Source organism: Coffea eugenioides, chromosome 2, assembly GCF_003713205.1.
Source record: "Coffea eugenioides isolate CCC68of chromosome 2, Ceug_1.0, whole genome shotgun sequence".
Classification (NCBI taxonomy): domain Eukaryota; kingdom Viridiplantae; phylum Streptophyta; class Magnoliopsida; order Gentianales; family Rubiaceae; genus Coffea; species Coffea eugenioides.
This window is the reverse complement of record NC_040036.1, coordinates 70,605,558-70,631,252: the sequence shown is the minus strand read 5'-3', so window position 1 is coordinate 70,631,252 and position 25,695 is coordinate 70,605,558. Positions and strand designations below refer to the sequence as shown.

General features: G+C 34.2%; 2 protein-coding genes across 2 annotated transcripts; both read left to right on the top strand.

The window, feature by feature from the left end:
- Nucleotides 1-4,155: 4,155 nt before the first annotated feature.
- LOC113759847 lies at nucleotides 4,156-10,280 on the top strand. The gene is made up of 2 exons (XM_027302426.1): nucleotides 4,156-6,435; nucleotides 9,963-10,280. The coding sequence occupies exons 1-2, from the start codon at nucleotides 4,234-4,236 to the stop codon at nucleotides 9,966-9,968; spliced, it is 2,208 nt and encodes a 735-aa protein (XP_027158227.1). The 5' UTR covers nucleotides 4,156-4,233; the 3' UTR covers nucleotides 9,969-10,280.
- A 12,925-nt stretch (nucleotides 10,281-23,205) lies between these two features.
- LOC113760155 lies at nucleotides 23,206-25,083 on the top strand. The gene has a single exon (XM_027302725.1). It carries the CDS (start codon nucleotides 23,206-23,208, stop codon nucleotides 25,081-25,083), a length of 1,878 nt encoding a protein of 625 aa, XP_027158526.1.
- The last annotated feature ends 612 nt before the right edge of the window (nucleotides 25,084-25,695 follow it).

Below are 25,695 nucleotides of genomic sequence, written 5' to 3'. Positions count from 1 at the left end.
GGCCTAAGTGCCTGCCTCCAGGATTTTGATGAGGTTTGAAACATGCATAGAAGTGAAAAAGCTGAAGAAGTTGAACTTCGGTATGTATGCCAAAGCATTTTGGCATCGCAACGCAGTTCGCTCTTGTTTTAGCTTATTACCGGAATCTCTAGGTTAATAAGGTTACTTTTAAAGTACTTAGCACGTTTCGAGATTTACCTTTCACAAAGCATCTAAATAAATTTTGAGACGGCCAAATATTGGTGGTACCTTTCTGTAGGCTAATGAAGCTACCTTGAAATTTTTAGCAGATTCATTGGTTTTTCTGTCATAAAGGATCTGAAAAATCGTCAATTAACTTCATATTTTTGGTGTCTGTACTTGAACAAATCCATAGAGAACCTTCAGGGTTGACAATTAGCCTTTCATTGCATGTAAAGTGCATTTTGCTAGAGGACTTATTTTGTCCCCCTTTTGCTTAGTAATTGCCAGATTTTGCCAGAACCAATCCATAGTTAATCACAGTTATGGCTTTCTGAGTTCATTGTTTTCATTTCAAAACTGATAATTACTTTTCAGTACCATTATTTTCAATCTCTTGAGGTCACTCGTGTTCAGTGGTGATAGCAACCCCTTGCTGCTAAAGTTGGGCGACTGAACCATATCGAATGCATATCAGAAAATTATGTCACAGAATCATCTCTGTAAACATTAGCTTTTGATGTTTGTATAATGTGCATTTAGACTTGTGACATTGCAGAAAGGTGCCAAGCTCGAACATAATATGCTATAAAATTTTTCATGCATCATTTGCAGTCTGCAACATCATGAGAGGTTTATGTATTTTGTAAGGACACTGCCACATGAAAACTGGCTAGGTCAAGGTACTTCTGCATTTTCTACCTTTTGTCTTCTTTCTTTTTTTCCCCCCTCTATCTCTCTGGTAATTTCATGTGAAGATGATAGTTCTGGAGGTCTGATCATTCTATGCCCTATATCATTATATAGCATTAGCACCAGTTCTGAGGACTACAGGTTTTCTTGTTAGCTTAATTAAGCTTCAATAAGAGACTGACTTTTTCTAATTAAGAAAGAGGATACAGTTGTTTATCTCAAGTTTTGAGCTTTAAATAACTTCATATTAACAAATATTTATTTTCTCATTATGTTGTGTATTTGCCATCTCGTAAATCTTAGGAATTATATTAGTTAAATTCTGATCTGGACATTTCTATTGTGATCTAACTGTTTGATGTTGCACTTTTTGTGGTCTTCATATAACTCTGGGGAGTAAACCATCAGCGTTAGGCTGGTGGCTACCACCAAGCCTTTAAGGCTTTGGTGGGGTGGGAGGCAAGGTTTCACCAATTTGTCACAATTGTGGTTCTTCAAAAAATTCAGACGGGTGCACCACAATCCGGTGATGGTTCTGTCCCCTCCCCCATAGGTCCAGTTGGATCTCCCCGTAGTTAGATTAGGACGATTCACAAAATATATATATATATATATATATATATATATTAGAGGTGGCAATTTGTCCCAAGTCCCAATGGGTTACCCATGCCCATGGGGACTTTGGGCGGGATGGGTATTGGATTTTGATATTGGGTTTAAAATGGGACAAATCCCAATTGTACCCATTAATTGATGGGAATACTTGGGAAATACTTGGGTACCCATTGGGCTCAAATAACAAGGGCTCTGTTTGGTTTAGCTATTTTTGGGGGGTATTTTTGAAATATTTTATTATAGCAGTGTATATGTAAAATTTTTACTATAAATTTTTTTTGAAATATTTGATATACTAATATGGATGGGATGTTTTTTGAGTTATTGTATATTACTGTAACATTGTATTTGAAAAACTTATTTTTTGAAAAAATAGCCAATCCAAACGGAGTCTTAGATTAAAAAATTATCTTTAACAATTTTTATAGTCATACTAGAGAATATAATCTAGTAGTTTTCCTAGTCATTATCCACAAGAATTTTCAATATTTCAGTCAATTTAGACCTGTCATCTTTGGACAATGATGTGGATAAATATTCAACACCTTAAGTACCTTGGTCATCTTGATATATGTTGGAATATGACTGTATATCTATTTTTTCCTTTATTTGTTAATCCAATTTTTTATGGGAATCCTGAGTATAAAGCACTTGCATGTTTATTTAATAAAACTAAAAAAAATTTAATAAATCAAAAATATTAAAATTATATAAAAAATAAAAATGAATTAAAGGAAAAAAAATATGTAGAAAATAGATTTGGGTATTGGACGGGATCAATCTAAACCCATCCCAAAGTGATCCCGCCCAAGTTAGTCCCAAAACACATATGGGTAAGGTTGGGCCCAAACCCATATGACTCGGTTCCATCACAAACCCAAGCAAATCCCGCCCATCCCGCCCATTTTGCCTACTCTAATATATATATAACTCTGGGGAGTATACTGCTACTATGATTCATAATCAGGTTGTAATAGAAAGGCTTGATGGTCCTCGATAAAGAAAAGAAACTCAATTGCTGTCTTGGTAAGGAAAAAGTCTCTTTTCAATGTAATTGTTTCTCTTTTTTTTTTTTTTGTAGCTTGATCTAAATGAGGGTAAAAAAAAAAAAATTTAAGGCGTGAATCATCATAAAAGTTGTATATGTTTGTCAATTTGACAAAGGAAGAATGAAGGTGAGAAGTGAAAAATCAAAAATCACAAAAGTTATATATGTAGATTTATGAAGTCTGGATTTCAATATGTAATATGCATATAAACCTCTAGGAGGTTAATTATATTATTTTAGTAGTTCTTAAATATCAAATTTAGAAAGGAAACCATCTTTGAAATTTTAGGAGAGAATCTAGTAGTATTTTTTTCAAAAAAAAAAAAAAAGAACGTGTCAATAACAATTTAATCGTATCAACTCACGAATTGACCTATTACAATTTATTCTATTTTTGTGTCGTGTTCATGTCTAATCATAAGTTATGTCTATTTATTATACCTTGGAATAACTAAATAATAAAATAACCAAACAAAGGTATCATATTCCTAAATGCAGACAAATTTTCATTTGGCACACAATTACACTGTTGTATCTAAAAAGTTGTAGTGCTTTTAAAAAGTTGAGAAGAAAATATTTTAAAAGTAAATGTAGGCTATGAAACATAGATCTGTAGTAAGCAATTATTTTTTTTTTAAAAAAAAAAGTTCATGAGTGAATTTAATAGGATTAATCGCGTGTTATTTAGATGTGTTAAATAAATGTTTTGTTATTACCAGTCTGTACCCCCACTGACAAAAAGTTTTAGCCCAGCCACTGGCTTGTCCTGAGGTCCTTGCAAGAGATCTATACCCCAACTGACAAAAAGTTCTTCCAGGTTTTTTGCGTGAATTTGCTACATATTCGTGCGAATGTATTAAGAGAAGAATTGCTTTGGAAAGTATTAAATAATAGCTAGGAACTAGCCAAAAATAATAATAATAATCATACCTTGAAATTGAATACACACCCAATGTATCGAGGTTTATCAGTAACAATTCGCTCGAAACAATGCTGTAACATATTTTAAATATCTTGTAATTTTACGTGAATTACTCATAAAAAATAATATTTTATAATAAATACATAATTATTATGCATGAAATTCATATAAATAGTAATAATAACAAAATATTACATTTTTATCATAAACGTGTATAAATAATTAAGAATTATAAACGTGTATAAATAGTTATAACATGTTTAAAATGTATTATATTTTCTGGACGATTGTTAGTGATAATAGTTAAATACAATGCAGGCGTACCTAATACCATGCACCATCCGCATTGCAGGATGAAAAATATTCATTTAAAAACAATCAGTACCTCGTGTCAGGGCCAAATTATACAGAGCAACTAATAACAATTATTATTTGAAAAAGAATACATGATTATTATTAATAATAAATTTTCAGCAGCATTAACTACCATATTCAGTTTTTAAAATGCATATTTTTATATTACTTCTGCACAGGTTTTGACAACGCGACAATTACTAGTCGTGAATTGTAATTAACCTTAAATTCTCCGAAAAGAAAAAAGGGTAGCAGAAACGCAGCCCCGTTTCCCTGTCGATCCCGTTTCCCAGTGAAAGAAGACAGTAGAAAAGAACTGAAAAAAAAAAAAAACATGAAAAAACGATGAAAAAAAACCTTTTGCTCGTCCTGATGGTTCTGGCTTTGCTCCTACAAACCTAAAAGATACTACTACAAAGTAATGGCTGATTCAGAGAACACATTTGAATTTGTGGAAGAAAAATTGGACCTAGTCCGAAGATATTTGCAGCAGACGTTCAATGGCTTGGTGGCAAAAGAGAAGAAACTACAAGAAGCTCAAGAATCAGTGGTAAGAAGTTCAGAAAAATTCAATCTTTTCCAAGAATATACGCAGGAGCTGCTAGAAAAAGCTGCGGAGGAGGAAAATTTGTCTCATTTTCTAATGGTGGAAAAGGGGTTTGAAGAGTTGGAAATGAAAGGGACCAAACTGGACTCGATTCAAATGGATGTGATGATTAGGCTAGAAAAATTGAATGAGGAAGAGAAGTTTATGAAAGTGCTTTTAGGAAAAGTGGAATGTATGGGGAGACAACTGGAGGCCATTAAAAAATTGGGTTATCATGGCTTTAGGGCATTGTGCTTGCAAGAAAGCCAAGCTGAGGATTGTGTGAGAAAGCTCAAGTTGATTGAGGGTCAGGAGGTTGAGAGTAGTAAAAAGCTGCTTGATGATGATAAAGGGGAAAATTTGAAGAGAATTGTGAAGGAAATTGAGATGAGGGGTAGAGTTCTGGATCTAAAGAGAGCGGAGCTTGTTGCCATAGAGAAGCAACTTGATCTGGGAGAGAAGATTTTTAGTTTAAGGCTGAAGGGGATTGTAGCTAAAGAGAAAATTATCGAAGTCAGAGAAAAGATTTTGGGTTCAAGAAAGGAAGGGATCACGTTTAATTGCAATGAGATTGAGATGAAAGATAAGAGTTTGGGTTTAAAGGAGGAGCAGATTGAATATGAAGATAATGTGCTTGAAACGAGAGAAAAGATTTTGGAATTAAGGCTGGAGGAGAATGTAGCTAAAGGCAATGAGCTTGAAGCCAGAGAAAAGATTTTGAAGTTGTGGAAGGAACTTGATTTAAAACGTGCAGAGGTTGAGTCTGTTCCAAGATCTAAAGAACAATGTTCTAATGAGCCTAATTCAACAAATACAATTCCATCAGGCAAAGAAATGGGACAGAAAAGCAGGAAAAGGGAATGTATGGAGATGAGTGGAAACTGCAGGAGTTTAAAAAGATGTCATCTTGTTGAGGAAATCTTCTGCTGTAGGGATGACAATCTAGTTGAAGAAACTATAGCAAATGATCTTAATGAGTTAGGCTCTGCTCATTCAGGGAATTCTGATTCAAGATGTGATCGTAATGGTCCAGGTTCTGCCAATCCAGGGTTGGGTTCTGCTTTGGTTTATTCAGAATTGATACCTGATCATAAGGAGTTCGATTCAAATTCTGCTGATTTAAGTTTGGGTTTGGGGTCTGATACTGCTGCTGGAGACACTTCTAGTTTATATGCATATGAGAATCAGGTTAAGTTAGAAGAAATTAGTGAATTGGGAAATGATGCTGAACAGATTCGTGGTCATGATGTTGCTAAAGCATACATACATTCAACAGATATTTCAGATTCACGTCCAACTGTTTACTCTAATTTGTTGATAACTGATTTTGATAAGGACAAATTAAAAAATTTGTCTGCTGGTCAAACATGGGCTTCTTATTCTGAAGATGACTTTCCAAGATCATACTTCAGGGTCCTAAAGGTGCTTCACAAGCCTAGGCGCTCTGGGCTTGTGAGGCTGCGCATTGTATGGCTCCAGCCTCTTCCAAATTACATAGCTTGGAAGAAGGTATGGAAGGAATTGAAATACGTTAATTTACCTATACATTGGAATGAGTGGATAGACACAGGCTTACCTGTTGGGTCTGGCGTCTTTAAATGTGGGAAAGAACAGACTTTGTCATTATCTCTTGACAGTCTATCTGGTCGATTGTGCTGCAAAAACAAAAACAGTCCTTACTTGGTACATCCCGGTAAAGGAGAGACTTGGGCAATTTACAACAATTGGGATATTGTTAGGTGGACTTCTAATCCTGAAAATCATAAACACTGCAAGTTTGATATAGTTGAGATTCTTGGCAGAAATCCTAATGGCTTTAGAGTTGCTAAATTGGATAAAGTGGGAGGATTTGTGAGTTTGTTTCAGAGAAGTAGCCAAAGTTCATTTCTGATAGAGGACCAGGAGCTCTTTAGGTTCTCGCACAAAGTGCCCTCTTTTAGGATGACCGGCACTGAGAGACAAGGTGTGCCAAAAGGATCTTTTGAGCTTGATCCTAAAGATCTTCCTGCAGATCTTGTTGAGGTTGATAACATTCAGGTATAAAAATTTAAAAAAATTCAGTTTCATTGTATTTGTCTAATATTTCTCCTCAGCAATTTTCAGTTAATCCTTTCAAGCTACATTGTTGAAAGGTCTTGATTATGGCTAATACAGGTTAGTTAGTAAACTTATTACTTAACCTTTTAGCAGAAAGATTTTTTTCGTATGCCTTGCAGCTAAACACTTAATAAACTGGCCAACACAACGTGTTATTTTAGAGGAAAACATACTATTCAGCATGATAAGTAAGATTAAAGATACAGTTAGTGAATGTATTTGGAGTGTGGCCTAGGAGTTAAAGGATGCCATTCAAATTATTATAACATGTTTCTGAAGGGTATCCTAAAAAAAGTTCAGGAATTTTCTTAGTCTTCTTCTTTCTTCAACATTTTATGGATTGCATCATAGTATTTGGTTTAGGTAAACAGGAGTATCTCCCAGCCCCAAGTAATGTGGTAACTGAGAGAAGATCTTGCAAAGTGACAGCACTCTGGGTCTTTATTAGCATAGACTTTCCACTTTACAGAGAGAAGGCCTAAAGTCATATTGATTCTTGTGATATCTAATCCATCATCATTTGGTTTAGTTCTTAAAATTCAACTTATCTAACCCACGATAACATGAAAACAAGAATTTCCTCTGACATCTTTACCTCAATCTACTAGTTTATGCTGTTACCTCTCTGCTAGTTTATAATGTCCTTGTTCTTTCCAAATGCATGCTGAAGATTATCTAATTTTGTCATTCTGCACTTTCCAATTTCTTTGTGGATTTTTAAGTTATTTGCTGCTTAACTGTACAATGCATAAAGTCTCGTTTGCATTGCAGGCATTGTTTAATTTTCTTTCTCTTTTAAGTTTTGTTGATCCTTTGTATCTTTTCACAATTTTCTCCTTTACCTTTTTTTCCTTTTTTTTTTCATTTTTTATTATGCAAACTATGTGCCTGAGGTTCCTTCTGGTGCTGTATCTGATAGTGGCTTGTATGACTCTATTTCAGCCAACAAAGATATTTTCGTTTCATCTCTCGCAGAATGGACCAATTGCTGTTGTGCCAAAGTTCACCCCTCTTTCACCTAGGATTTTTTATCCATTATCTCTGCTTCTGCATCCAGTGCTGTTCTTGTCTTTTTCTGTTCCTTTTCCTTCTAAGCTTTGAGAATAACTGAGTTGCCAAAACTTTCTTGTAGATTGTTTAGTCGCTAGATGCAAAATTCGAGCTAGGTACTGTCAACTTAACTTTCTCACAATTGGTAAATTTAAATAACTCTGCCCTTTTGATATTCAACTGGTTTTAAGACAAAGTTAGACCAAATCTGACTTGTTCTTAACCTTTGTAACTGGAATAAATACTTGATAAAATGCTTTAATGGTCTTTGTTTTGTGTAAAGAAAAGTCTCCAAGCTAGAACCTGAAGGTCCCCATTCCTAACCCGTCCTAGCTCCACAAGGGTGATTACATCCACGTAAATAGGTGCAAATTGTGTATGCTTGCTCTCCGCTTGTTCATTTTGACCTACTTGATTAACTTATAAGTTTGTTGACATGTTGGGCACTCCTCATAAAAAACATACCTTTATGAAGCCCGCTTAGAGTGTTTGTATACCTGACAAGATATTGTAGGCTACAACTTTTGTGACTTTCAGCTGATCTCTGCACTATAATGAATGCCATCATCTATAACATGGTAATTGTGTACATCATAAGTATTAAGTTCATTGACATGATGCAGTTTTTAAGAGTTTCTTTTGTTATGTTATACTGTCAAAAACAAATGAAAAGAATTTAGATTGGATATTAGTAAATAAGCATGTGCGGTTCTGAGGAGTTTGTGAACTAAGATGATAAATTGCTTTGGGTATTTAAGCAATATAATTTGTTCAGCTGCAAGGTAGATGTCAAATTGCAGGCTTAATTGAATCTAGAAACTAATCGAAAGTGTATCAGTGCTTATGGTGCTTGGACTTGTTTAGCTGTTGACTTTAGTGAAGTAGTTGTCTCTATTAGCAAGTCTTTGCCCGTATATTCTTGCCTGAATAGCATGACATGAAGACTGCCTGAACGTCCATGGTCTTTCGCATCCTTGCAAAATGAAATGAGCACAAATGAAACAACCATGTGCAATGACAAAGGTCACGCTAAGTAGCAATATTCTGTTAACTTTTTTCCATTTCCTGGGAAATGGTTAAGGCTGTTTAATTTTCAATAATTGACTTTCAGCATATTTCAGTTTTGTAATGGTTTAGAGATTCAGTTCCTTTCGCTTGTTTTGTTCATATGAATTATCCCTTTTGCCTAATGATTCTTGTGATACAAGCTAGTCTCTGCTTTTATGGTTCTGATCCCATAGTCTGCAGGTTAAAGTTGTCTACTAGTAAATTTTCTCAGCCAATTTTGATTTTTGAAAATTTAACTTCTGCTGTTGGTAAAAAGATTTTTTACGAATTAAGGAAATGATTGTGCTAGATGAGGTTGTTTTTGGTTGGACCATAACATAAGGTTTCAGGTTTCAATTTGATGATATATTCACGAGTATCTTAAATTATTAACTCGGATGAAGAATGATGTTAATCCTCCTAGATGTTTCTCCACCCAAGTCTCACATTTGCAACCCCTAATTTTGGAGTAAAAGTTTCCTTTTGCTCTCACATTGCCCCCCTAAAAAAAAATAAAAACTTTTGCCACTTTACTATTTGAAAGTGAAAAAATACCACTTAAACAAACAAGGATCCACAAGAAGTTTTATATAACTATATGGTACATTTTTTTTCTTTTTGTAAACCAATAATTAAAACTTAAACGATATGTTATTGACCCAAATGATTATTGCCCTTCCTAAATATTGGTTCCTGGCTATGAGACAAATCTAGGTTCTTATGTTTTTGCTATAGGATTTTGTTCTTCAAGTACCTGAGTTGCAAAGATATTATGCATCACAAGCTGGTAGCATAGTTGTCTAACTCAATCTTCGTTACGGTGCCGAAACTACTCTGGTGTGGGAATAACTGTGCTGTGCTATGCATCCTGTAAATCCACCTAATCATTTTATGCTGGAATGAAACAGTAGAAAACTTTTTGACACAGCTGTAAAAGATGAATTTGGATGCATCTAAACTAATAATTTGGAATCTTAGTACTTGCTGAATTGTCTGCGCAATGTATTGAACTGTTGTTTTATACCAGGCCAGACATTGATGGAAAATTTGAGCTTTTGTTCTTGCAAATAGTGTTAGTTAGCATTTCTAAATGCTTGAGTAGTTGGTGGAATGGAATAAATGTCCTTCAGAGGCCCATTCCAATTGTGAATTGGGGTGGGAGGTTGTTGTTGGAGGAAAGGGTGCAGGTGCAATGAGCAATCAACCTCATTCTTAGGTCAAGAAACCAAGCCCTTTGTCATTGATTTTCAGATGCTGTTTAACTCAAGCACAGCAATAAAGCTTGATTTACTGTAGTTTTGTCGTTCTAATTGGAAATGCATCATCAGCAATACCATTTGATTGACTAACCATGGGCGTTGATGGTGCAGGTGTAGTTGTTTCGATTTGCATAGCTTAGAGTTGGAAGAAACCTTTGTTGCTAGAGTTCCAGTGCTAAGAGGGTAAAAGGTGATGCTCAATTCTTGGTGTATCTATCCACTGGAGAATTGTGCTAATTGTTTTTATATCCGTATCTGTTAACTTTATAGCTTATTCCTTTCTACATTGTTGAATATTTCCAATGAAACATTTGTATGTTCTGCCACATTGTTGATCTCTGTTACATTGATACAATCTGTTGGTGCTGAAGTTTGCTTGCACAAAGCACCATTGGAGACAATTGATGCAATTATAGTTTAAAGAATACACAAGTATTGCAGTTTCTTGTCATATTATTGATTCAGACTCTTACCACTTGAAGCTATTTGTTTTCATAGAACAATTTTAGGGCAATTTCTGTCTCGAAACTTTTTCTGAATTCTGTCTCTGAAATTGGACCACTCCTTTGCTTCATAACAAATTTGGTATTAGGGCTAGCAATTCTTGGCTAGCAGGTCATGGCAGAAGAAAACCAGAAGGCCCTTTTTTTCCAAGGATGCCACATAACTTTGCTACCAAGATTTTGAATGTTTATGAAAATTAGAGTTATGATGTTCAACGTTACATGTTCTTGTAGAATTTTTAGGAAATACCCTCCAATGAGCAACGAGCAGCAAAAATTAATCTAACAACAGTTGGTAATAGATTTAATTAAGGTTAATGATTTCTGTTCAAGTGAATTATTAATTTGTTGCTTTTATAGTAAATTATCCTCTGCTCTTCATAAAAAAAAAAAATACACGAAAATTGCACCCTCTTTATTAATATATAAAACGCTCCATTGCCCTAATAAGAAATTTCCCTAGATTTTTTATAGGAGGAAGCTGGGTAAAAATTTTGGAAGGAGGAGGTGGAGAAAGAAAGTTTATTGGAAGAGAGATGATAGAACTTAAGAGAACTTGGGGTGATGAAATAGTATAAATGGTTTGAATAAATAAGGAAGCATTGGGCTTTGGTCCAATGATCAAGGAGAGCATCTTAGAATCTCTCCTGCACTAGATCGGGTTCATGTCTAATGTTCACTTGCATGGGTTTAACCTTTTTTTGTAATTATAATGTACACTACATTTAATGCACCATCAAAGTATTCCATTTTCCATTTTTATCCTTACTTTTTTTTTAATTTTGGACCATACGTTGTCATTATTAGTAATAATACTACAGGAATTTCATTAAAAAGTGGACTCTTATTTTCTGGAACAAAAAAGTTTTTGAAAATGGACAATGTTTTAGGACAATAATCTTTTTGTAAGTATGCACTTTTTTCTGAAAACGGAGAAGGGAGAGTAATATGTTTTTGAATATTTAGAGTTGGAGTCCTTTACCTTATATTGACTAATTGACATATCTAAACAAATTCACTCCAAATTAAGGAGGAGATCAAGCATCATTAATGGTTTTTTGTTTTAATCTTTTCCAATTAGGGAATTAGAGTTGAACTTGTGTTTGGTGGACGGATTTGACTCCTTCTAACGAGTTCTCTTTCCATTTTCCACCATACACATCTGGATGGATGACATGTGTCTTCATTTACTAGAAAGGTACAAGATCATTTTAAATTTATCTAATTCTAACCCTTGTTAATAAATAAAAATATATGTCATGTATCCCAATGTGCATTATGTAAAACGGAGAGATAATTCACTGGAGAGACCAAATCCCTTGGTGGACATCATTGTCTCCATTGTTGACCATTCACACAAATTCATGGGCTCGTTTAGTGAAAATATAAATTTGGAAAGTAATAGATTTACTTATTATTAATCTCCAATGATTGTATCGTTTCTTTTAAATAATCTCTTTCTTAATTATTTAACTTTGTAATTAACTGAAATAAAAAATTATGAATTTTTAAAATTTTTTCTTGGGTCTTAATAGATAGTTAGATATAATCGAAAATATATGCTTAAACGGGGTACTTTTCTTTTGTTTAAAAAAATACTAGATCCAACGCCACAACCACGTTTGAACCACCACCATAGCTGCCAATAAAGTGGTAAATCTATTTGTGAAGCAAGGCTGTTGCACCACATTCATTTCATTTCAATCCACTTCCAATCTTATCAATTTTTTGCTAAATCCCAAATTTTTTTTTTTGAAATGCTCCTCGGTCTTAGATTATTGGGTGTTTTGAAAATGTTTTTTATTTTTAAGGATAGGAAAATGGTAGAAAAACAAAGGAAAATAATAAGGATAAGAAAAGATTGTAAAACCTAACCTCTAGATGCATTTTGATAAAATTTTTTAAATTGTTTAATATTGTGAAGAGTTAGTAGAATGATCTTCGATGTTGATTGTGGATAATTGTAATTTCATTTTTTGTCTCAAGACAAAACAAGAAGAAAAAAAGTAAAGGGTAGAGGGTGGATGTATTTTTTTTAAATTTAACTTTTATTCAAAAATTAAAGCAAACCTTAAGGAGGTAAATATAGTTTGATGTTCGAGTTGATCAGGTAATTTGGGTTCAATAAAAGCTAAACCGGATATAATTAAACGTCAACTGTCAACATTAATTGGCTAATGACAAGGGTGCAAATGTTATTGGAAAAAAAATGTGTAAATGTTCTAAATTGGTCCGGTTAAGGGGGTAACAATAGTTTCCACAAATCATAGGCTCCATTAATATTTAAGACAAATCTAAGAGAATGTGGATGTAAATTATCAAATTTTTTTGTGTAAAAAACATTTCAAAATTAAATGTTTTAAAAAATCGAGATCACTATCCCTCCTGAATTTACCAATAAGAAATCACAGTAAGTTATATATTTTTTTAACGGGTACTCAATGGGTACTTGTTAATATATTTAAAATTCACCTAACTTACCATATATACATACACACACATATAAATATATATACACACACATATTTATATACATTTATATACTTTTCTTATTTAATTTTACCTACCCTCTCTTGTATTTATTTACTTTATCTAATTAATTTTACATTTTCAAAAAATGATACCAAAAATATATCTTAACAAGTGCCCATAATAGATACAATTATAAAAACCAACTGTTAAGATTTTTCCTTCTTAGATTTAGAAAGCTATCAGCAGAATAAGAGCTCCACTAAACTTAAACAACAGTAACAACCAAGAGAATAGTCCAGCTGCAAGAAAGGATTTAAAATGAGACGACGTCGTTGGTAAGTCAGTTAGTAACACTTAAAGATTATGTCAATTGAATTAGTTGAAATAGTGAGTTTCCCTCTTCCTATCACCGTAACACAATCCTTTTGATTGCCAAATCACTCTTTTTCAAATGTATTTTTTAAAATCAATTTTTCTTTCCTTTTTTTTATTTTGGTTTGGGTTAAAGGGAACTTTTTTATTTGATTTTTTTTAATCAAACCAACATAACAATAATTCTTTCATTAGTACCAAAAAAATTCCTTTTGTGGTCCTCAAATCAAAACCCGGTCCAATTCAGACTAATTGGAAGCTGCCATGATTTGTAACTTGTTCTATTTCACAGTCTCTCAATTCTTTTTGGCGGCTTTAACCCCTCAACTGTTTTTAACGGTTTCAAGAAACACAAACCGCCTTCTGATTCTCTCTCTATATATTCCACACAAATCAAATCCGTTTCTTCCCTCCCTCAGACTTCACTGCAGTTTCTCCTTCTTCTTCTTCTTCTTCTTCTTCGGAGTTTTTCTATCAAGAAAGTGAAAAGAATCAAGTGCAGAAATTTCAAGAAGGAAAGGAAGAACAAAAGAGTGAGAAATCGAACAGAAGCTCAAAGAAAATGTCATCAGAAATTCAAGAACTGTCTCCTCAAGGCCCGCTCCCTAACATCCGTCGCTGTTTAAATGACATCCCTGAAGAGGAATCGCTGAGACACACAATTCACACAAGATTCGTCAATGGCATGGCTGAAGATTTCATAGCCATCATTCTGCGAGATATCCTGAAGGGTCTCTATCATCTCCATGTTAGCTTGAAATATGGATATGAAAACACCAATGCCAGGGATATCTATGTTTCTACTGACCAAAAAGCCATTGCCATTGGACTAGCTTATGTTGAAACGAGGCCCTTAGTGCAGCCTGGAAATCCATGGGAATTAGGCAGGTCGGAGACTGACGGAATATGGGGTCTGGGGATTATAGCCCTGGAGTTGGCTTACGGTTCTTTACCAAGAAACTGCACTGGAAGAGAGCAATTGGTTTCTATGGCCAACAATCTGGTCAGAATCCTGAGTCTGAAATTGGAAAATGATGATGATGTTGATGATGAAAAGGAAAATGAGAAATTGATGATCAAATTGCCTGAGCTGGAGAAGCTGCTGGATGATGTTTATGTTGAGAGCCTGGTGAAAAAGTTACTAAAGGAAAAGAAAGACCGGGGGAAGATGAATCCTCTGGCATTTCTCAAGAAAGCATACAAGAAAGTTGCGGACATCTTCAGGAAGAATGATGATGAGATTGGGAGAGAATTCTCAGGGGATTTCTTGCAAGTTGTGATGGAGTTGCTCGATAAAAAAACCCCTACTCCAGCACTTCTGATTCTGGCGCATCCCTTTTTACGGCTACGGCAGCCTAGTGATAGGGCAAGATTTGAACTCAGCATAAGAGGTGAAGCCTGAAGGCTAAGGTCAAATATTCCAGATCATCCTTTGGTGATAGTGTTTTCTTGAATTACCCAGATTGATGTTTTCATGTTGTTCATACATCATCCATCCCACTGTCTGAGCAGTTCAATTAGACTATAAAGATTTGGATGATACTTAGATGGCACTGCTATGTCTAATTCCATCAATTTCCTGTTAGGAAATTGAAACTTTTCAGGAGTTGTTGGCATTCATTTCTTTTGTAAGACATTCATTCATAGGTGAAACTTTTTAGCCTGATCGTTTGTATGCATGCTTGATTGAAGCTGATCAATTCGTTCACTCTGTTTTCTGAAGTTAGTTTAAAAAGACAGTTTCAGAGTATAAACATTTACTTGTGGCATCTGAAGGATTTGAAATCTCCCTGCAAGTTTTTTAATGATACATGTTCTAAGTTCCATTATTTCTCTTACATGATGCATAAAGCATAATTCAATGTAATGTTCATGAATAATTGGAATACTCAAGGCAAATTCTGTAACCAAAACAAAACTCTGCAAATGATCTGATTTAATATTGGATGATGAATGTTTATGATTTCCACCTTCCAACATTATCAATATTCTGTACTGCTTACAGAATTGAATTTCAAGCTTTCCCATGTCATTAGGTCCCCATCAGGAAAACTATAGTTAGCAAATTTAGGCTCCAAATAACATTCAGAGGCTGCTGTCCTGCCAAATCTTCATCAACATTTGGTCAGTAATTCAATTCAATCTGCTACACAATCCAAGTACCTTTTCACTTTGATACTCTTTAGCCCCATTCTGGAAGGGAGGTGGATCGCTCTGGTTTTCCCTATTCTTGCTCATCAATTCATCTTTTTCTGGAGTAAACTTTCTGGCCTCCATGAAGGTATAATATTATGATTTTCTTAAAGAAATAATACTTGATATTGGGGAATATATTTCAAAATGGGGCGTAAAAATTTGATATTATTAGAAGACTTAACTTTTAGGAACATATTTCACATCGTTCTATAAATGGCTCAAGTTCAACTATCTTGAGGTGTGACGTTTAAAGGCGTTGTCCCAATAAACTACTGAAATTACGACTTCTTCTACCAATTTCTAATGCGTGAAACTGCGTGATTTTAGGATCGTCTAAAAAGTATCTGATAAACAAAAAATTATATTAAAAAATATCAATTTCAAATCTATATTTACCATTTTTTTCTCAATTGATGTTATTAATAAGAAGTTGAATGTTAAAGAGATTTTAATTTTTTTATATTTGAAACAAATACAAATGTGGTTTTTCCTGGCAATACAAATATCTTTAGATCGATGTATTTGAACTGATTTTTATCCACTACTTGATATTCACTTCCAAGTTACATAATCAAAAAAGAAATTCTTTTGTTAAACACAAATTGAATAGCTTCGAAAATAATAGGGACCAAAGTAAATGAATATAGATATACATAACTCAGAAAAAGGGCAAAATTTCTTCAATCGTTGAGCTATATTGAATTCTCTATTAAAATCAACATGTAAACAAATTCCAACTATATTGCAGGGTATATGAATGAAATTGTAAGGTATTTGGCTGGAAAACAGTTCAATTGATGCCAATAAAGTCGTAGTTTCTTCTGGTATTTAAATCAAATTTTATAGAAACTCCTTTTCGACTAAGACCCTGTTTGATAACTTAATTCAGCATTTAAATTTAATAGGTTCAGATATTAACATATTCACACGCGTTTGATAACCAAAATTAGAACATCTGAATTCATTATGGAGCACTGAATTTTCCAAGCAAAAATTGCTCCGAAAAATAAGTAATAAGTTATTCACTTATTACTTAATGTGATATACACTCAAACGTATCAAATTTAGTATTTAACATTTTACTAATTTAATGGATTTCAGATTTCAAACTTCAGTTTTATCAAATGCTCCCTAAGTTTGACATCTTTTTTATCTTCATGATCAATCCCCATGAAATTAGAGTCAGAAATTTTCCTATTCATGCCATTATTATGCATTTATTTATACGATTTGGATTTCTTTCCTCCCTATTCATATACACGATGAAGCTTGATAGAGTTAGATTGAATTCAAAAGGTTGAGCCCTTGTTGCATCTAGATTGCTAGGATTATCCACATCAAGTGTAAGGCTCCTTTGTGCTTTCTCTAATATGGATTTGCAAGTACTTTCCTTGGGCCTCTACTCTCATATGTAATTTCTTTGGCAACTTTTAAAGAAAGTCAGTTAATGGTAAGCCTAATTCTATAACTAGTAACAAACCTAAATCGATTTGCTAATTGTCAAGTCCTCATCGGCCTGCCAAAAAAAAAAAAAAAAAAAAAAAAGGTCATCTTCATCAGATCAGCCAATGCCAAGTACCTTGCTTTTTGTTTAACATATATGTGCAATATTGTTGCTTTAAAATCAACAGTATTGAAAATAAACAATTGACATGATTATCATACACCATTTATGAATTTTTAATAGAAAGTCTAATGAAAAGGGGTCTATGTGCTATTCAATTAATTTTGAAGGGATGAAAGTAATGCTTTTCTAAATTTCAAGGCGCGTGCCAATGATTGATTTTTACCCATTGAATAATTATTTCACAAATAAATGATATCAATTATTTTGTCAACTTGGTCCCGAATTTGATTTGGTAATTAATATGAAAAAAGTTTTAATTCAATCCTCAAATTTGACAATTTGTTTTTAGTTTTAATTAAGTAATGATTAAAAAAAATTTTTGATTCCATGTGATTTGAATGATTTAACTTATTAACTTGCTTGAATTTAGTGAGAGTACTAATTTAAAATCAAATTGCAAAATTTGAAGATGAAACAAAGTTTTTTAAACATTAAGAATCAAATTGAATTTTAGAAAAGTTTAAAAACCACAATTGCCTACATATTTTTCACTCCCTTAATTAATTAACACACCATTATTAGCATTATTGACCCTTATACATTTTAATAGTACACAATACATTGAAGGCTTCATAAAGGATTGATCAAATTACATCTACCTCCCCTAAAGTTTAGAGAAACTACCAATTAAGCCCCGAAGTTTGGAAAAATTACCTATACCCTCCTTGACCTAACAACAATTAAAATCAACTACAAGAACAAGTAAAAAGACGAAAAAAAAACGAGCCAAGATAACTAACATATGCAAATCTTCATGAATTTGGGGAAATTAGATTGTGTGGAAGGATTTCACATATACAATTAAAGGGTTTTAAGATAATTTCACGCATTCCGTAACGGAAGCCAGACATATGCTTTGTCTAGGAGGTTGTTTGTTAAACGTTTGCCTGGTCCAGAAGGTTGATGGTAGAACTGCCAAACCTTGGGGACCAATCGATAATAAGTCCAAACCCATCCAAAATTGTGAAATCCCTCTTCCTGGCCCAAAACTCAATTCTTTTCATTGTAAATTTTTATTAAAACAAAATTAAAACTTACATAATATTTCCATCAGTATTAATTACCACAAAAATTCTTCGCACCATTCAAAACCCATCCAGTATTCCAATTCCCACTATTTGGAGGCTGCCATCATTCATCATTGGGCCATAAAGGAATAATAATAGTTTTGTATTTTATGTATCTTTGTTGTTTGTTCTTATTGGGCTATCCTGTAACCGTTAACCGTCTTAACGGTTTTCAAGAGCGCAAACCAATCTCCCAATACTCTATATACATTCGACCCTCAAGTCCCACTTCTTTCCCTCCCACCTCATTTTTTCAATTCGCAGTAACCATTTCCGATCGTTTAGTTTCTTCTTCATAATTTTCTATCAAGAAAGTGAAACGAATCAAGCCAAGAAACTCCAAGAAAGAAAAGAAAAGCAACAAGAACATTGATCAGGAGCTCAAGGAAAATGGCAACTTCAAGTGATCCCCCGTCAGAGAAGGAAAGCCCATACATCCTTCCTACCACTGTAGGCATTCCTGAAGAGCAATCTCTGAGACACATAATCCATACAGCGTTCCCAAATGGGATGCCTGAAGATTTCATAGCCATCATTATGCGAGACATTCTGGCTGGTCTCGCTTATCTCCATGTTTCCTTGTTTATTGGTCATAATGCCGTTAATTCCAGTAACATCTGTGTAGATACTAAGAAAGTTCTCAGCACCATTAAGCTTGCTTTTGATCCAGTGAAGCACTTTGTGGATCCTGGACCTGCATGGGGAGAAGGTAGATATCCCAATGACGGGATACGGGGTTTGGGGATTACTGCTTTGGAGATGGGCTTTGGTTCTTTACCAAGAAATTGCACTGGGAATGCGGATTTGGTTTCTTTGGCCAACAATATGATCAGGATTCTGAAGCTGAAATTGGGCTATCCTGATGAGCAAGAAGAAGAGAAGGCCGAGAATAAAGGGAAGGAAAAATTGGTAATTGATGACGATCAGGAAGTGAAAGAGAAGGCAATGCAGAAAGCAGAGGGAAAGTTGGTGATTCTTGATGATCAGGAAATGAAAGAAAAGGCCATGCAGAAAGAAAAGGAAAAATTGGAATTTGCTGATGATCAGGAAATGAAAGAAAAGGCCATGCAGAAAGGAAAGGAAAAAGTGGAACTTGCTGATGATCAGGAAATGAAAGCAAAGGCCAAGCAGAAAGGGAAGGAAAAATTGGAAGTTTCTGATGATCAAGAATTAAAAGAAAAAGCCAAGCAGAAAGGGAAGGAAAAATTGGAAGTTTCTGATGAAGAACTCAAGAACTCAACGATCAAATTGCCTGCACTAGAGAAGCTGCTGAACATTAGTTCTGTTGAGAGCCCGGAGAAAAAATTAATAAAGCAACAGGAAGGTCAGCAGCAGAAGAAGAAAGCTATGGCAGCGCTGGCACAAAAATTCAAGAAGGCTATGAAGTTCTTTCGCAAGAATAAGAACAAATTGAACAATAATGCTGATGAGAGAGAATTCTCAAGGGATTTCTTGGAAGTGGTGTTGCTGTGCCTCGAAGAACAAAAGCTGACTACAGCGAAGCAGATTCTGGAGCATCCCTTTTTCCAGAAGCCCGTTAATCTGCAAAAATTTGAGCGCAGCATGAGGTTGCGTAATTTCCATTGATGATGATAAATGATTTCTAGAATTAGCCAGTTTGATGCTTCTAATATTGCCATAACATCGCGCATTCCATTGACTGAGCAGTTCAATTAGGCCATAATGACTCGATAATACTTGGGTGGTTCTGTTATTTCCCAGTGGATCATTTTCTTGTTGCCAGATTGAAACTCTGTATGAGTTCTAGACTTTGATTTTCTTGAGTTCAGGAGTAGATGATGAGACATTCATTCATTCATAGCTGAAACTTTTAGTCTGTTTGATTGTTTGCTTACTAGATTGAGAGCTGATCATTTTCTTTAAACAATATGATGATGGTCAAGATGATGTTCATTAATACTCTGTTTTGCTCTGTTTTCTGATGAATATAATGGAGAAATGCATTGAAAGTCGAAAAGGATTATTGATTCAGATTGAAGACATAATTTGCAGCACTTGAAGGTTTTGAAACCCCATCAATCTAACCGCCGTTTTATGACGCATAAAGCATAATCAGATGTAATGTTCTTGAATAATTTTTGCAACCAGAACAGTCCTTTGTAAATTTATTTTGTTTTAGTGCTGGATGATGAATGTTTTGAGATTCCACCTTCCATTATTATCAATTTCTGATTTCCAGCTGAAAATTTCAGTGTTAATCATAAATGTTACTACAATAAAGATAGTTACTCTCTTCGTTTTTTTTTTTCTGGAAAGTAATGTAAGGTTCACAAAGTCAAAAGCTATAATTATTTGGCTCACAAAGTCTGTCTAATCACCACTTTTGAAATCACAGTACTCAAAGAGGGGAATTTCTTAGGCGAGACCTTCAGGACTATCCAGACAATGATATATTTTCAGTTCTTATGGTATTTTTTTAACTCATATTACTAATGAAAAAAATATATATCATGAGGATAAAAATACTTCATTTCGTTAAAAAATACAATACTATACAAAAGCAAACACTATAAGATATTTTCCACAATCTTGTTCTATATTATTTGTGTTCAGAGTTTTAAATTTTTGTACATTATTTGTGTTCTATATTACAAGATTGTTAAACCCTAAACCACAAAATTTAACAATCTTGTTCTATATTATTTGTGTTCATTATTTGTCTTGAGAGTTTCAGAGCAAGTAACCCCACATTAAAGGGCTCAATGTATAATGGGATAAGTTTAAAAACTGCCCTTGAGGTTTCTGACAACTTCACTGGCCTCCCTCAAAATTTTAAAAATTTTAGAAACGTCCCTTGTCATAAAATTGTGGCCCAATGCTTATATCAAGCCTGGTGAAATGACACAAAATAATTTTGGCAATTTTTAGAGCCTCCCTTGTCACAAAATAATGATTATCTCAGGCGATTAAATGACTGTAGTAGTCTTACAGGCTATAAGATATTTGGCAACTAAGTGGATTTAATCAAGTAAATCTGTAATTAATTGAATATATACAAATAATCACAATTTAAAACTAAAAAAAATTTCTAAATTGTCATGAGAAAAGGCATCAATTTCTAAATAATCACAATTTAGAACTACAAAAATGCAATATTTGTTCAAGCCTTCACTAAGGCTTGAATAGGTCATATTTTGTTATTTCAATTTGTGGTTGAAACTAGTCTTCTTACTATATTTTTAGTGATTGCACCCCAAATTCTTGAATCTAAACTCTGTGAAATTTACTCTCCAATTGTTCGTTGCTGTTGTTATATAAGTATTCCCGAAAGTAACTATTACAAAAAACCGTTACAAATAGTTGCAGAAGTCTGAAATTGATGCTTTGCATTTGCCAACATTTGTACTCATACCTCCTAATTATTTACTTTTACTAAATAATAATTTATGCTTTTATACTAGATTAATTAACTAATGTAACATATGAGGGGCATTTTTAAAATTATATTGCCTTCTCTCTCCTGAATCCAATTTTTTATTGTTTGTTTTTACGAATTGGGCTTGACTTGTTAAATTAACTTGTTTTAGGGGAGGTTTCTAAAATTTTTAAAACCTCAAGGGAGGCCAGTGCTACTATCATAGGCCTCAAAGGAGGTTCTTATATACCTCTAACAAGGTTTTGACTGAAAATTTTTAGGAATAATTCCATAAACCTCCCCTGAGGTTCTTGCTAATATCACTTAGCATCCCTAAAGATTCAAAAATAATCACTGAATCTCCTTCAACCATATCTTTTGTAATAATATCACCTTAATATCATTAAAATATTGTTCAAATAATCATTTAAGGAAAGAGATCTATTTCTCTTTCAACTCTACTGCTTTGTGTTATTTTATTTTGGATTTTCTACTAAATTGGTTTTGGTTTTAAGTGCAACAATAATTATTAGAATAGTATTTTATTTTATACATATTTTTTTTTAGATTAGTTATGCCTACATAATTGTTAGAATAATGAAGGAAATTTTATATAATTTTGGTATCGGAAGTCTAAGAAAGTGGAGGAGATAGATGTTTGAATGCTGAAAAACTTGTTAGTATAACTTATTGTTTATGAATTTTAACTTATTGTTAGTATAGTAGGGATAAATTAATATAAGTTGGCATAAAATGACAGAAAGTAAGAGAAAGAGTGCTTAAGTGAAAAAATATAATTAGGATACCCATTATTTATGGAATTTGGTTTTTTCTCTTCCATTTTTTTTTTGTTCTTTTGCCTAAATAATTGATGTCGAAGCATAATCTAGGTGGAAAAGTTACATGAACAAGTTTCGACAAAAATCATTGATTTTAGGCAAATGAGAGAAAAATCTCTCAAGCAATTGCAATAACCAATATTGCCTGACAAAAGTTGAGTAGTAAATAATGAAAAGAAAATGAAAAATGACTTAGGTTTTGCCTAATAATAGGCTACGAGGCTTGTTTGTTAAAAAAGGGGAAAATTTTCCGTAAAAACACTAAATAAAACTGAAGTCATGTTATAGGAGCGTTAACTAATTGGGATGGTTTAAGTGTAAAAAAATTGGTTAAACAAAACCATTTTATTTTGACAATTTCCATTTTTTCTCTTCCATATCCTTTTTTATGTCTAAAGAATTGTTAATGTAGTGACGATAATTTTATCAATTCATATGTTGCAAGGGTACGTGATTATGATGCCATCTCATTAACATGCACGATAAGTGATATTTTTAAAACTCCAGAGGTACTAATTAACTGATATTAGTGAAAATCTAGGGGAGGTTTGTAAAGTTATAATGTACACATAAAAAGTTTCCCCATGTAATTTCGCATGCTACTACTATTACTACTAATCATCATCAAGGCCACAGCCTCATGTGGGAAAATGTGGCGCTCAGTCAATCAGAGCCGAATTTGTTTTCTAAAAAGAAGTTCAACCGTTTTAAGCGCCTAATTATTTGAGGTCCTTTTCCGCCAAAAGCCACAGCCTACACTCTAGAGTTCCTCGTATTCCCGGATTCGTGTCAGCGGATGCTTGTCAATGTCATTTTGCGACAAATTTCAGCTCAAACTTGAATTGGTCTAGTAGTTCTAAGCTGAATTGGTGAAGTTGCAAGAACAACTAAATTTAGCTGATATGAATAATTCCAAGAATACAGCTGAAATGGTGGAGGAAAAATTGGATTTGGTTCGAAGATATTTGCTGCAATCCTTGAAAGGGTTGGAGGCTAAAGAGAAGAAGCTGCAAGTAGTCCAAGAAATAGTGAGGAAAAGTTCAGAAAAGCTCAGTTTGATTCGAGAATCTATGCAACAGGAGGAGAAAACGTCTCATTTCTTGCTGAATAAAGGGCTTAAAGAATTGGAAATTAGAAGGGAGAAACTGGGGTTGATTCAAGAGAATGTAATGATTAGACTGGAGAAATTGAATGAGAAAGAGCTGTTGATAGAAGGGCTTTTTAAAAAAGTGGAACTGGAGGTGGAACAATTTCAGACCAATAAAAAATTGGTTGATGAATGTTTTGAGGAAATCCAGTTTGAAGAAAGGAGATTAGATGATGATATGAAAGAGCTGGAGTTGATTGAAAACCTGGTCGAGAGGACAGAAAATGGGATTCATCACGAGAAAGAGGGAATAAAAATCAAGGAAAGGGTTTTGGGCTTGAAGAAAGAGGAGCTTGTTGCTAAAGAGAATGAACTTGTAGCCAGGGAAAAGATTTTGGTCCTAAAGGAGGAGGAACTTTCAGCTAAAGAGAAAGAACTAGAAGCCAGAGAAAAGATTTTGAGTTTGATAAACGAACCTGATCTGGAAGACAGAGAGCTTGACTCTGTTCAAAAGTCGATAGAACAAGGCAGTAAGCAATGTGATTTAACAAATCCAGATCCATCAGAGGAAGAACAACTGGACCACAGAAGCAGGAAAAGGGAAGGTACAGACAAGAATGGAAGCTGCAAGAGTTCCAAGAGATGTCGTCCTCATGTTGATTTTGGAGGGAGCTTCAACAGCACAGATGACAATGAAGTTGAACAAATTGCGGCAAAAGATATAAAACAGTCAGGTTTAGCTGATTCAAGATGCGATGATCATCATGAGTCAGTTGTAGATGCAACAAGTGATCATAAGGAGTTCGATTCAGAATCAGGCCCTTCAGAGTTTGCTGGTGAGGAAGACAACCAGATTTTGCCAGGACTAGGAGCGATTAAGGGGCCTTATACTAATGTTGAACAAATTGTATGTCCAGGTCCAAACTATACTTCAAATTCCTATCCCATTGACTACTCAAAATGGTTGATCAATGATTTCAATGATGAGGACAAACTAAAAAGATTGGCTGCTGGACAAACATGGGCTACCTATGGGGAAATAGATGACTTACCAAGATCATATTTCCTAGTTGTAGATGTATTTGAATCTAGAGACTCTGGTCTTGCAAAGTTGCGCGTAGTATGGCTTCAGCCTCTTCCAAATTATCGAGCTTGGAAGAAGGGTTGGAAGGAGTTTATGCATGCAAACTTACCTGTTTGTCATCAGGGTTGGAAGGAGTGGATAGATGCCAGGTTACCTGTTGGTTGTGGGGTGTTTCAACGTGGGAAAGAACAGACTTTGTCATTGTCTCTTGATAGGCTTTCTGATCAAGTATGGTGCAAAGTTAAGCGTAGTTCTTACTTGATACATCCCAGTATAGGAGAAATTTGGGCCCTTTATAAGGACTGGGATATTGTCAGGTGGTCTTCGAGCCCTGAAAAACGCAGACAATGGAAGTATCAAATAGTTGAGGTTCTTGGCAGAAAATCTAAGGGCATTAGAGTTGCTTACTTGGACAAATTGGAAGGGTTTGTTAGTTTATTTCAGAGAAGAAGCCAGAGTGAGAAAGATTCATTCTTGATAGAGGACAAAGAGCTCTTCAGGTTCTCCCATAAAGTGCCATCTAGTAAGATGACCGGCAGTAAGAGACTAGGTGTGCCAGAGGAATCTTTTGAACTTGATCCTAAAGACCTTCCAGCAGATCTTTGTTGAGGTTTGCAACATTCAGGTATAGGAGTTTCGCTGTGTTTTTCTGACATTTTCCATTTACAATTTCAGTTATTCCCTTTGAGATCAATTCCTGTTGATTATTGGGTGATCTTGGCTAATTAATGCTTTCCACCTAATCTTTTAGCAGAACTCAGAGCTTCTGTCGTATTCATTCATGTTTCATGCACTGGACTTGATTTGAGGCACTTTAACTTGAATCCGGCCCATTAATTGCTACTATGCGAGTCCAGGGGCGGAGCTATCAGCTGTGTCCATGAGGTGGGCAAATATCCCCTCAAAGTTTGGAAAACTTCTTTGGTACCCATAAATAATTTTAGTCTTGTTTCAAACCAATTATGAGTTTGTTGTTTGCACTCCTCAAACTCAAACTACAAAAACATTATATTGCACTCCCTCAAACAAAAAAGTGAGGGGGCAATCATTGAAAGTTAGAGCAATTGAGGCCCAATGTATCATGAGAAAGAAGTTAAGAGAAAATAACAATGACCAAAACAAAGTAATAGAGGTATAAAACATCAACCTACAATAGTGGATTGGGAGCAATAATGAAGAAATGTATAGTGGATTGGGAGCAATATAATTAATGTCTTTAAG